The sequence below is a fragment of the Amblyomma mixtum genome, chromosome 6, assembly GCF_055824585.1.
Source record: "Amblyomma mixtum isolate Tamu chromosome 6, ASM5582458v1, whole genome shotgun sequence".
Classification (NCBI taxonomy): Eukaryota; Metazoa; Arthropoda; class Arachnida; order Ixodida; family Ixodidae; genus Amblyomma; species Amblyomma mixtum.
Genome location: NC_143017.1, coordinates 70,960,855 through 70,975,255, shown reverse-complemented (window position 1 = coordinate 70,975,255; position 14,401 = coordinate 70,960,855). Strand labels below are relative to the sequence as shown.

Here is a 14,401-nt window from a genome sequence, read left to right as displayed (position 1 = left end):
GGCACAACAATACCTTTTATCGTTCTCGTGTAATGAGCATCTTTCTGTCTGATTCAAAATTCTGTGTTGTACATACTGCACAGGTAACAAATCTACGCTCCAAACCTTCTTCGTTATCGCTTTCTTCGGCTTTTCCTTCCTGGCGGTTTCCTTCTAACGCGTTTGAGGAAATGAACTCACCGTGCTAGAAGATCGTTTTGAATCAGAACGCTAGAAAACCAAAGTAACGCAAGCTACCGATATTCAGTCTTTCTAAGGGAGAAGAGAAAGTGAAAGGAAACGTTGCTATGCCTGTTTTGATTTTGCTCGCTCTGCCATCACGGAGTGCTGCAAGCGCGAAGCGACATTTTTTTTTTTTTGCTTTCTTCTAGGTCTGCCTTCTCACTTGTCTTGGTCAGATTTTTATTTCACTGAATTTCGACTTCTGAGTCCCGCGACCAGCGGCTTTTATGCTGCCATGTCCAGCTTCGGCGTGTGTCGTCTTTCAGTGCCTCAGCGCGCCATCGATGCTAATGAGCGACGAGAGAGGGAAAAATGTGCTGAGTTAATGCAGAGAACTGAAGGTTCGCTGTGGCGGGTCAAAAAGGAATGTAGTTTCTGCAAGGGCTAGTGAAAAAGTTCCTGCTCAAATAGTCCTAGGGACTTTAACAATGTGGCTTCTCATTATACCACAACTGGAAATGAAACGAAGTGCACGAAAAATATTGTACAGGATGACTCCATCGGCCGTCCTTGGATAAAAGCATAATCGAACGCGAGAAAGAACGATCGATGCTGTGAATTTGCTTTCCATTTGACATATTTTCTTGTCTCGATAACATTTGCTCCTTAATACAGCATGAAAAATTTGACACTTTTAGAGGCACCTAAATATCACATTGCTTTCTGTTAATTAAAATTTTTTGCAATTTTGCTTATTAGAACGCAAGTCTTCGTTCTGATGTTCCTCAACGCAAAAAAAATGCAAAACGGGGCAAATAAGATCTTATGACCGGAAGAAGACATACTTTCTGCGAATGAAAGGTGTAAGATGTTTAAATTTGGAACAATATTTTACTCACAAGTACGACTCTTACAAGTACAAACTAAGCCTTTCCGTTATCTTCTCATTCTAGGTGAAGCAAAATTGCATCAGTGACAGCAAGGGAACTCCTGTTATTTTGTTTTTTCCGCCCTTTCTGACGTAATTCACATTTTCACAGACAACGCACGAGTCTATCACTTCATCGCAAAATCTCCACGTCATTTATTTGTCTCCTGCGCGAAATGCAGCTAACATAACCTCCACACTGGCAAGAGCATAGCTCTACCGTCAACGGGCAACACCTTCATGTCCTAACTGGCCAGAACACTCTGCCAGCCTCTCCCACTCCCTTTTTGAATGCCAATTATTCACGCAGTATCCACATTACGACTACCCAACGTATCCTTCGCGCAGTGTTTGGCCCGCGTCAGACAAGCTGCAGAACCAGCTGGCCCACGAGTGGCAAGCCCGTTGCCAACTTAGAGACTAACACCCATGCTGCTCAATAAAGTCTACTCTTTTTCTCTCTCACCCGCGCAATACATTTCGCCACTGGCAGTGAGGGCCATTTCAGAGTACGCTGTTTGATTCGGACAATATATAAAGTTCCTCATGCCCAAACGTCCGCAGTGCCTCATCGTCACGCCTTTGCAGAGAACTACCACTGAACCAGTTTTGAGCTCATTGCTAAAAAAAGCTGCAGAAACAGGCGGAGGAAGCGAAGAGCAAATTTTATGTGTACCGAACGGAAAGTGTTTTTTAATGTTTTTATTCAGTTCCCTTGTGAACATGCAGTGAGTTCGCATTTGCAGAATGCGTGAGCTTGTCTGGTTATATGCGGTAAGCAGGTCGCAGATAACCACTGTAGTTGACAGCTAACAGAAGCACTAGAGCATATGTTACGGCACTGTCCGTGCTCTATCACCGGCGCAATTATTTGGTCAAGTCGACCACTGATATGTCTTTGTTAAATGCGAACACTTTTCTGAGTTCGGCCTCTGGTAAGGCGACGTCTGCTACTTCTCAGATACTGCCGAATTTAGTGAGGCTAAGCATAGAGAGGTCTAGACGTAGCCACCCGCTAGAAAAAAAAAATTACTGCACTTTCCGCGAAAATTAGAAAAAATGGCAGAGAATATTTACAACACTGAAATCAATGCGAAAACATAGACATTTGATCTTATTTGTTAGGTATTTTTTAACTTGACTTCATTTTTCATACAGGATTTAACGGATTATTTGACAATTTTTGGGGTTGGTGGCCCAAATGTGTTGGCTATCATCGTGAAGGCCACGCGCAAGTTAGTTTGGACTCTAGTTTAGGCCCAAATCAGCCGAGGCCCAATTGTTGGAGTATGGGGTGGGCCAATGTTTGGGGGTGGTTGGGCCAAATAGGGTGGCCGCCATCGTGTTGGGCACAAGTAGACAATTTGCTCGCTAATTTCTGTCCATATCAGCCGAGGTCAAATTGCGGGGGTGGAGTGAGCCAGATTTTGGGTTTGGTGGGCAAAATTTGGTGGTCATCATTGTGTAGGGCACACTCAAATTAGGTTAGACATCAGTTTTGAACAGTATCGACCAAGGTCAAATTTCGGGGGTGAGCGGGCCAAATTTGGGAGCCACCGTTCTGTTGGGCACACTCGAGTTAATTTTGGCCCAAATTAGCCAAGGTAAAATTTCGGGGGTTGGGGCAAAATTTTCGGGAGCTCTTGGGCCAAATTTAGGGGCCACCATCATGTTTGGCACAGTCGAATTAGGTTGCACACCAATTTGGTCCACATGTGAGAGAAGGTCAAATTTGGGAGTGGGGGTGGGCCAAATTGTGGGTCACCATCATGTTGAGTTCACTCGACTAAGGTTATAAACGAATTTTGGTCCAATTCGACCAAGGTCAAATATCAGGGTTGGGAGTGGGCCAAATTTTGGGGGTGGCAGGGCCAAAATTGATGGCCACCATTGTGTTGGGCACACTCAACTGTTGGGGTACCTATTTCTTCTTTTCTTTTTCGTTTCCTGCTTCCCGTTTCTATGTTCCCGTGGTGCATATACAAGGTTCGAATTTGCTCGGGTCTGAACCTCCCGATTAGTGCTGTAAGGACACGAGCATTATTCCCCACAGCGACAGCAGCCTATACCCAGAAGTGTCACGAAACTGTCACGTGCACCCGTCGTCCATGATGTTGCCTGTGACGACGGGGCGAGAAATGAATTGATGGCTAGCGTTCTTCGATGCACAACTGATGTCGTATTGAACACGACACAAGCGAGACGTGGTAGAAAACGGAAAATTTGGAGTTCTGAAAAGCTGGATATTATTATGCTCATCAATGCACTATGCAGACGATACAGACCTAGTGAGACAAAAAGAGAGGGCAGCTAATTTGAACAAAACTTGGCAGTAGCGACGACGTACAAGCAACATCGCCTAACAGCGTGCTGCATTTCTTTGCTACAGGTTGGTGTTGGTGTTGGTGTGGTGTTGGCATCGACGTATGCGCATCCTGCATTAACGCCTGAAACGGAAGAATCATCTGCACGTGCCTGGAGGAAGGCTCGCCCGATCAGCTGCCCAGGAGGCGTTGCCATCAGCGCGCTGCGATTGACGACTTATCAGCAGGCCACTGGACTACATAAAGAAGCCACCGTTGCTGCTCCTCTCACTTGGCAGTAGCGACGACGTACAAGCAACATCGCCTAACAGCGTGCTGCATTTCTTTGCTACAGGTTGGTGTCAGTACATTTCTGAATTATCAGTTTTTGCATTTTTTTTTGGTCGTCGCTGCTGCCAAGTTTTCTTACTTTTTCTTGAGTTTTTCTTGCTTGTTTGGAACGGTTCCCGCACTGTGTTTCAGGGATGTCGAAACAACTTACGAAGTTGAAAGAGGAGCTAAAGGCTGAGTTTGCTAAGTATAAAGAAGAACATAGACAGGAAATGAAGGGATTTAAAGAGGCAATGGAGAGAGACTTGAGAAACGAAATCCGAGAGCTGCGCACAGAACAGCGGAGTATGACTGACAGCCTTGATTTTGCACACTCGAAAATCGAGGAATTTCAGAAGCTACTCGAAGCTGAGAGACTGAAAAACGAGATACTTAGTTCTAAATGTCAGATGCTAGAAACCAAGACGTCGGACATGGAAAAAAGACTGGTTCATTTAGAACAATACTCGCGGAATTCAAATCTTGAAATCCAGGGGGTCGTTGAAACCGAAAATGAAAGCATTGTTGACATTTTGTCTCACATTGGAACTGCAATCAATGAGCCCATCAGCGAATCCGACATTGAGGTCTGCCACCGGGTGCCTGCGCGGAATTCCGACAAAAAGAGTATTGTTGTACAATTTAAATCACGGGCAAAAAGAAACTCAACTCTGAAGAAGGCCAAGAAAGTAAGACTAAACAACAGTGACGTAGGACTGAATGACATGACCCCTATCTATGTAAATGAGCATCTTTGCGGAGCTCAAAAGAAACTTCTCGGAATGGCTGTGAAAAGGAAGCACGAATACAAATGGAAGTCGGTTTGGACTAACAATGGAAAAACCCTTGCAAGAAGGTCTGAAAAATCTGAGGTCGTATACATTTCCGAAGAACGGGACCTTTTGAAGATAAGCGGAGGTGCATCTGTCGAATTTCAGGAGCCAAATTTAACTAGTCCTTCAGAATGAGGTACCATGATCTCATTCTTCCCCACCGCCTCAGGCTTAAACCACAGTCACTTATTTCACTCTTGCACTTAAATACTCGTTCTGCAGAAAATAAAAATGACGAAATTCATGCTTTTATTAAGCAATTCCATTTCGACTTTACCATTCTCATGTTTACTGAAACATGGTATAACAGTCACAGTGAAAGGCTAGATCTTCCTGGGTACAACAATTTCTTTATAAATCGGGCTAATAGGCGAGGAGGCGGTGTTGCTATTTACATTGACAATCGCCTGGAATGTCATATGATTCCTGAATTTTCCACGGTAAATGAAAGTTATGAAATACTGACAATACAAGCTAATTCAGAAATCATCTCTGTAGTGTACCGACCTCCCGACGGGAATATTACCCAATTTTTAAACTTATTTGAAAACTTTTTGGATTATGTTTGCATAAACAAACTACAGCTGTTATGCGGGGGAGATTTTAACATAGACATGTTAGATAATACGGCCACAGCACGCAATTTTGCCGCCATACTTCATTCAACTGGTTTTGTTAACTTAACAACGTCCCCTACTCGGATCACAGTGTCTACGTTATCATGTCTCGATCTCCTGATTACAAATATTGAATCCAATGTTTCAGATGCTGGATCAATTGCAAATGACCTTAGCGATCACTACCCCATCTTTATTTCTTATCAAGGAGAAACAAAATACAAAAATGAGGAAACTCAAACCTACACAGTGCAGTACATATCAGACGAGGCTCTTGAATCTTTCAAATGCGACATTGGTTTATACGACTGGTCATTTATATTCGATATAAAAGATTCAAATAATGCATATATTCAGAGTTTATCAAGGTTTTTGTAGACAAATACTCTAAGCACTTTCCCTTCAAGAACATTAAGCAGTCTAAACGAATAAGAAAGCCATGGATCACGCCAGAGCTCAAAAGAATGATAAAGCGCAAAAACAAGTTGTATCATGCCTTTTTAAATAACCGCTCTCTAGAATCTCTAAGCTTATTCAAAAAAAATTAGAAATAAACTAAATGCTGAGCTTAGGCGTGCTAAGATTGTGTATCATCAAAAACTGTTCTCTGATGTTAGAATGAAAAATTCAGACGCTGTCTTGAAAGTTGTCAATAACTTGTTACATCGCAATACGAAAAATGCGCCACCTCAACGAATAATCTATAAGGGCTCTGAATTATCCGGTCAGGCTCTTGCTGACCATTTTAACAGCAATTTTTTAACTACCCATTTACCTATGACGCATCTACCTGAAGTTCCTTCATCTTGTAGCCCTTTCGAAAGGCTTTTCCTTGAGCCCACCAATGAGACCGAAGTATGTACAACCTTTATGAATTTAAATAATAGCAGAGCCTTAGATGTTGACAATATTCAGATAAAACCAGTCAAATATGTACTATGCTTTATTGCACCCGTGCTTGCATACATCTTCAATTTGGTAATTGAAACGGGAGTTTACCCGGAAGAAATGAAGAAAGCAAGAGTGACAGTTCTGTTTAAAGGTGGAGATAAATATATAGTGTCCAATTATAGACCAATATCTGTGATTCCAGTCTTTTCAAAGGGCTTGGAAAAAGTAATCTTTTCCCGTCTAGTGAACTTTTTTACTGTAAAACAAATCCTGTCTGAGGCTCAATTTGGCTTCCGAAAAGGCAAGTCAACAGAATTAGCACTGTTATCACTGAAGGAATGTCCTGCAAAACATTGAAGCGGGTATTCTCACTGTCGGACTCTTCATTGATTTTAGTAAGACTTTCGATTCCATAAACCATGAAATTTTAACACATAAACTTTCTCAAAACGGAGTCCGTGGAACACCTTTAGACCTGATCAAATCATGCCTACAAAATCGAAAACAGTCCGTCTATATCGACAAGCACCAGTCTTCTTTTCTGGCGGTACAAAATGGTGTGCCTCAAGGCAGCATTCTGGGCCCGTTGCTTCTTAACATCTATATAAATGACATTGTGCACATTCATGATAAAGCGAAATTTATCATATACGCCGATGATAGCAGTATACTTATATCTGGTCACGACATAAACAAGTTAATAGAAGAGTGCAATGTAATCCTTACGAAACTAGAAAACCGGTCCTCTTCTAATTGCCTCCAAATAAACCCTACAAAGACTAAAATAATAATTTTCCGTGCAAGGAACAAGCCATTCGAACTACAACGCGCTCCTAAATACGCAGGTCAAGAAATTAAAATCGTTGACAACCACAAAATCCTTGGAGTTACTTTCTCGTCGCATCTCAGCTGGGATCAGCATGTGGAAAATATTTGTAAAAAGCTCTCTTCTGTAGCAGGTGTTCTATCACGATGTCGATGGCTTCTTCCCACTCACGTGAAAATTCAAATTTATCATGCTCTTTTCGGTTCCGTTTTGAATTACTGTAACTCTGTTTGGGCAGCTACCACAAAAACAAATGTGATAAAAATACAGGTTCTGCAGAAGAAAATGATCCGCTACATTGCAAACCTTCCTTATCTCTCTCCATCACGAAGTGCCTTTATTAATTATAAAATAATTCGTTTTGAACATATGTATGTTTTTCGCATTTTGAGGTTTTTTTACCATTCTTCTCGTGCTTATAGAGATTTCCTCATACATACTGCCCATTTAAGGACCGCTTCGAATCGAACCCACACCCGAAACACCGATCCCTGGTATATTCCATATTTTCGAAATAATTATAAACTTCAAACGCTTGAACACAATTTACCGACCACTCTTAATAAGTACAAAGTTTTGGCTGATGTTAAACAAAGTGAGTTAAAAATGTATTTTGTTAATATATAGCCTGGTTGCATTTTATGTGCCTCTGTTTGTCTGCAGGTGCCATGTATGCACAATGAGTTTTTTTTTTTTGGGGGGGGGGGGGGGGGGGTTCTTTTGTTTTCATGCGTCTGTAAACTGCCATTGCTTTTCATTGTATTGAATCAATATGTCACTTGCCTCGTTGTGTTTGCCTGTTCTAACCTATATATCTTTGTAAACCTTTTTTTTTGCGTTCTGTCGTGTACTGCCATTTGAGGTGCTTGGGCCCCGTCAAGCTGCTTTTTAGCAGCTTTTAGCCCTTGCATCTCTCTAGGATGTAACTTACATTCTCGAAAAATAAAGCGAAATGAAATGAAGAGCATCAGTCGAGAAAGAGAAAAAGCAGTGCCAGAAGTACCACCAATTATATAGTTCTTATGTTGTAACGACACATTTCTCTTTAGTATTGTAGTATTTTTTTTTGTAGCGTTGCAGTTTTTAGTATAGCATCCTTGTGTAGTTCTCTCATTGCCACCAGGGACAGCGCAATAATGCAATCCCATTGTTACAAAAAATCTTTCTTCTGTTACTAAAAGTTCTTGGCCAAATATACTGAAAAAGGTCTGCTGAGACAACAGCAAATTTTCCCCCTGTGTTTTTAGGCGGTATGCTATATGCTGTTGAAGGTTCGCATTTTAAACAGTTTCGGTGTGTAACATATAAGAACGCCAAAAGTGGCCCCTGTATATAACTGCAGAGGAAATCCTTTTCGTACAGGTAGGGAACATTCCATAAGGTGGCGCCTTATGAGCTCGCACCCATTTTTTTTTCTGCATCCGAAGAAACCAGGATAAAGATTGCGTATAACGGCCGCAGTTGTCATGGACGCTATCTTATTACGAAGGAGGGCGGAACTACCGTCAAAAAGAGTCGTCTCAGATCAAACTAGGAATAGTGACCGCATCGCTCGCTTATGGCAAACGAGGAGGCACCGTAATCTCGCCCCCGCAGGTGAAAAACGCGCGCTTACCATCATATAGGAGACTGAACCGCCCCTCCCAGCTTCCGCGATCCCCCACCTCAAGGAAAGTGGCGAGCCCCCCAGAAAACAAACAGAAAAGGTGGCATTTAAATTGCAGTTACCCGCCGGTCAAGCACGCCCCGACAGGCTACAGGGTCAATCGGTGGGTGCCTGTGTGGCGGCTGGGCAAAGAGTCTAGAATGAAAGAATCTAAGACCGGGAACGGCTGGAGATCAACCAATGACGTCATTTTGAGAAGTCTGAATACCAGCCACGAGAAATGCTTTGCTGGTTCAAGCGGTGACGTGACGTGGTTCAGCAGTGATCTCAAATTCAAATTCAAATTCTTTATTTCTGCCTTGTAAAGATACAGACAGCGGAGGCGCAGAAAAAGCTGAGAGACAGCTTGACTAAGCCGCAGCCCCCTTTCGCTTGGCAGCAGCTTGACAGCAAGGCTTTTAATACAAAAGGCAGTTGCAAAGCGTGATAACAAGTATACAATAATGAGCAGGTACAAGAGAAAACGAAAGAACATTATACAATATTGACACAATATTCACATTGGGTAGACACAGGTAATGGCAGCAAAGAAAGAAAAAAAAAGAAAAAAAAGAGAAAGAAGAAAAAAAAACACAAAACAAAAATCCTACATGCTAGCATACAAAGCACGCAATCCGCCTTCTGAACTACCGCCGCGTGCAGGGAGCGCAGAAAAGGGAGACAGTCTTTGTCGTCCTTGTGCAGAGCGGTCAAGCTGTGAGCTCCAATCAATGAAAACTGCTGTTTGCTTTCTGGTAAACTTACAAACATCCTGCGCTTTGTTCCTATAATTTCGTTTACTGCACCAAGTTAGAAATTCGTATTTAATGTGCAGTGATAAATTTTAGCCGCATAGCTTTAAAGCCTCCAGTTACCTTATTTTGCCACCAAGGAGACACACTGCTCTCAGTATGCAGCCTCTATATTTCGCGACGGTATGACTGAAGCCAACGTCAGTTTAGATCAATCACATGGTAACTGCTTCGAAACGAGAAGGGCTGCGTGTAATCAATAAACCGATCTTCGCCACGTGTTCCCGAACCGATAGAAATAGATGAGAGGTCATCGACACTATAGAAGATTGGCAAACATAACGTCTATGACGAGCTACCGATCAGATATAAAAGGAGGGGAGTACTCAAGAGTTTGGTGGAAGGCCTCATGGTTTATTGCTCGCACGAGGTAGTAATGATAGATGTGATGTCCCGCGAGCTCGTATTTAAGTACTTACGCCGACAGACAGTTAGATATAATGAAAGCGCGCGTTCATGTCCCTGCATTCGCAAGCACATGGGACGGAGGAACATTGGCATGAATGGAATCGATACCTCCAAGTCAAAATCTGCTTGCATTTCTATTTGACTTTGCTTGAGAGCTAGTCATTGGTGCTCTGCTGGAAGCTTTGAAAGAGCCGCTCTTGAGTACGCAACGACCATCAGGTGTCCACAAGAATATCTATGGCTGACCAAAAAACAGATGTTTTAGAGCGCAGCTCTTTGGCGTCCGTTCCTGGGTTTCGCGTCGTCGTCGGCGTTGTCGTCGGCCTCGTAACCAGCTCCGCCCCCCTTTATGACCTACAGCCTTTGTCAAAAGTTTGGAGCCCAGAGGGTTTGCTTCTGAAGCACACTGTCTGGTTCTTAATGCATCTCCAGCGCTCCTAATTTGCTGAAGGTAAGAAGATTTCTGGTCCCGCCTCCTCCAATAGGTAGGACTGCCACGAACGTTACAGGAGTCCCACTGCAAGGCTTAGAAGCAAAGCCCCTGGGTTCTAAACTTTTGACAGACTGTACATCATGTTCACCTTGCTGTATTAAAAAACTGCAGAGATAACAACGAGGTACCTTCCACTGTTTTTGAAATAAGAAATGTCTATAGCTTGGCAAAAGTCACCCGGTCGAATTCGCATGCTGTGAAGGCTAAATGATATTTTTATATATATGTGATCAATCGTACTTGTACTCCTCACCAAAGGAAAACGGAATTCTTGTACTCTGAAGCACGGTGAGAACAACAGAACAGCAGGCTGAAAAATATTGTGAAAACTGAGTACTCAGGCCAACGTGCGCCCCCCTCCCGCTTAAATCTCACTCTCTCCACACACACACACACACACACACACACACACACACACACACACACACACACACACACACACACACACACACACACACACACACACACACACACACACACACACACACACACACACACACACACACACACACACACACACACACACACACACACACACACGCACGCACACACACACACACACACACACACACACACACACACACGCACAAAGAAAACTTGGTGGCGGTAGCTGCTCTGCTCACAATGGCGATCAGGCGTTCTGTATATAATGCGCGCCTAATTTTGAGATAACGCGCTTACATAGCCGCAGGCAGTCCCTAACGATGTAGAACCGGCCACGGATGATCGAATTTCTTTGCAAGCAACCTAGCTGTTTCTAGCGAACTCGTAGAAGATAGCCCGTCGTGCCATGTGAACAGAAAATGATAAGGCCTTGCCCGAAGGCATTAAACATGGACACCCTGTTTAAAGTAAGAACAACAAAACATCGCAATCCTGCACCTCCTCGTATAGCAACATAGACCCTATGCTTAGAACTGTTTGAAAAATGATTTCAGGCTGGGGAAAAAATTAACAATTCGTTCATTAGTGCTCGTAATGATGGTTTAGGAGCACAACATGGTCCAATGGTGGCAGTAAGAAGCCTTGCTGCGACGCTGTCGCGCCACCGACAGCGACTTTATAGACGGACCCGACAGCAAAGCACAGGGCCGCGGGTCGGTAGTGTCCTTGGGCGGCACACGGCTTCGGCGTCGGAATCTCTCGCGGAGTTACAATGAATAAAAAAGCGACCAATTTCGCATCGTAAGAACAAGGCAAATAAAACATCACTCAGTTGGTCGACAAAAAATGAAACGGTGAACAATTTAGGAGTCAAAAAGACGGGAATGCAAGCGCAATTTTTCAGCCTGGAACAAAAAATAGACAGCAGTGGATTGCTTTCATCCGGGCATGTTCACCTTAAACTGATCGAATATATATTAATTCTGATTGCCAAACTATACAATGGGATAAAACGTTCCCGCCTTCTATACTCACGGTCACAGAGATCGCCTTCTGGGTCGTACAGCCTTTGATTTTAGCGTTTTGCATCGGACCGCTCAGATTTTGGCCAATTGCGTGTGCGTGAGCTGGACTTAATGCACGTTGACAATCGTTTTAGCTCGTCTCCTGCGCGTGAGAATTAAGATTATCTCTGCTGTCTACTGGACAGTGTTTTTCTTATTTATACGTAGTACTACCAGTCTTCGAGACCTTAGCAAGTGGGCGTTAAATAAACGTAATTTGCTGAGCATGTTGTTTCTTACCTTAGAGACTGAAGGGAATAGCGGAAATACGACGACGTACAAAAAAAAAGTCGGTGGCGTGTGTCTGCCTTCTTTTTCTAGTCCTGCTTCGTATTTTCACTGGTAAAGTCTGTCTAAAGGCATTACACACATGATATTTAAAAATGATGGTAGGAATGCAAGGCGCCTGTCAGAAAATACAATAAAAGTGGCATTTTATGCAAGAACATGAAACTGAAACCTCCAAACGGTTTGAACAGATTTACACGGGCAGCTTACAAAAACGAGCACAAGCTATAAAAAAGAAGCCATGATTATGATGGACCGTCCACTACATAAAGTAGAAATAAATGTAAAAAAATGCTTGAAGAAAAATTAATACCTCTTATGTCGCAGTTTCTCGTTAGAACAAACAAAATGCTAGAGCTAAGCTTGGCTGCTTAACGTATTAATAAACTAGAGCTGATCAATCAGATCTCGCTGATTAAAGGGACACCACCACCGCAGCTCTGCACCTGGAGGTTCGTATTCCCGACCTTCACTCCCGTTTTCAGCTATTAACTGTCAGGACTTCCTTGCGGGCATTTGAGCCTGCTCCTGGTGTGGCTGCACCTATTTTTGTTTCCCACCTGGCTCTCTTTCTTATCATTGGCCAAGGCCGCTTCCCTGAAGTTGTTTTTACTCAAAACCTTACATCGATCATTGCGTAGAGCAGGTTTTGCAACGTGCCCTGTGGATATTGTTTTTTATTATATTGAAGCGGGTAGACGACGACGACGACAGCGAGTGATGGAACGAGTGGGAGGAGGCGAAGACGACAACGAAGTTCTGGCTGTGTGCGGTTCCAACACATATCAGCCAGGTTATGCGATCGCTTACTAAATACTACTGATTATCAGCACTTAGCGTATAAATGGAACGTCCGTTCGTGTAAAACCAGGCAGTGTGAGGTATCAATGACGCGACTGCGGTGCAGGATTCCCAGTTTAAATTTATACCTATGCAGATGTGGATGGTCTCCGACAAACCTATGTGACTCATGCGGGGACGTTGAATCTGTGGACCATTTCCTGCTCTATTGTCCAAAGTTCGCACTTCAGAGAAAGATTTACCTGGAGGTCCCTCTCTCCAGGTTAGGGCTCCCGTTATCTCTGCCAGTGTTTTTATCGTTCGGAGCGAGCGCCAAAGGATTTGCATTGGGTTCAATTTGTGGGAATCTCCATGATTACATAATTGCAACTGGTAGGTTGATTTGCTAACTCCATTAAAAGTCTTGGAGTTTTTTTATATTATTATTATTCTCGCCAAAATGTTCTTTGTTATTTCACTTCAAATATTATTCTGTCGTTTTTCATGAATACATTTTTCAAAATTCACGTTTGGCTCCGATATTTTGTCGTAATCCTATGAAAATTTCCTTATGTATACCACTATACCTTGGCCAATCCCCCCACGTGGGTATGTGCCATTATAAAGAGGTGAAGAAGAAGAAGAAGAAGAAGTTCTCGGTGCCACTCGCAGCTGTTCCTTTCTATCTATAAATATCTGTAATATATTCTTTCCCGCAACATATTTGGTGGAGGGGCGGATTTTCCCTACGCCTACCGACGACGGAGCTCCGCAGCGGCCGCCAGTTGCCTTCGCTAATCATGACCCAAGACGCCGGTGGGATCCGACCCTTATGCTTGCAAATGTCATCTTCTACCTAAAAGACACCGCCCGGGTATGGTATGAAATCCACGAAGACGATCTGACTGGGCTGACCGGATGCCAGCCGCCTACTTTCTGCCGCAGAGCAAGCTTACTCCACTACTGAGTTCGAGCGTCTCGCCCTAGTCTGGGCAGTAGCTAAATTTAGACCCTGCCTGTTCGGCCGTTCATTCGCTGTTGTCACTGATCACCACGCTCTCTGTTGGCTGTCTTCACTAAAAGATCCCGCCGGTCACCTTGGTCGCTGGGTTTTGCGCCTCCAAGAATATTCATACTCCGTCGTGTACAAGTCAGGGCGTCATCACCAGGAAGCTGACTGTTTATCCCGATATTAGAGCCACCTGACCTAGAAGACGCTGAAACCCTACCCTGCCTCTTAGCTATCTCTGATCTTCTGCATCTGCCTTCCAGGGCATTAATCAGTCTTCTCTCAGAACACCTTGGTACTTTCCCTTATCACACTGTGATTGCTACCGATGCATCCGGGGCTGGCCAGAAGGCAGCGTTTGGCATTTTTTCAGAGGGTTTCTCTTGGAGTTTTTCGGTACGAGCCTCGGATTACACTGCCATATTTCTAGCGGAGTTTATGGTTGGCAGCTTTAAAGATTCCCCCCCCCCCCTCCCCAATGTCTCCCAAGTGATATTCCTCTTAGAATACCTCTTTGTTTTGTTGGGTCCGCACGGGACGCTCTCTTGAGCAGCTCACTAAAGTATTTTATTTCTGGGCCGGTGAAAGAGGTGCGCTTCATTTGGATCCCGGGTCAGTGCGGTACTTT

The 14,401-nt window shown here is 43.6% G+C and overlaps 1 protein-coding gene across 1 annotated transcript; it reads left to right on the top strand.

Annotated features, from left to right (window-relative positions):
- The first annotated feature begins 3,878 nt into the window (after positions 1-3,878).
- Positions 3,879-4,691, top strand: LOC149339337 (uncharacterized). Its single transcript, XM_089550915.1, has one exon. The coding sequence runs from the start codon at positions 3,879-3,881 to the stop codon at positions 4,689-4,691; it is 813 nt and encodes a 270-aa protein (XP_089407041.1).
- Positions 4,692-14,401: the final 9,710 nt, after the last annotated feature.

What these genes read in the sequence shown, in the direction of transcription:
- LOC149339337 (XM_089550915.1), top strand. Translation starts at nt 3,879, where the DNA reads ATGTCGAAACAACTTACGAAGTTGAAAGAGGAGCTAAAGGCTGAGTTT.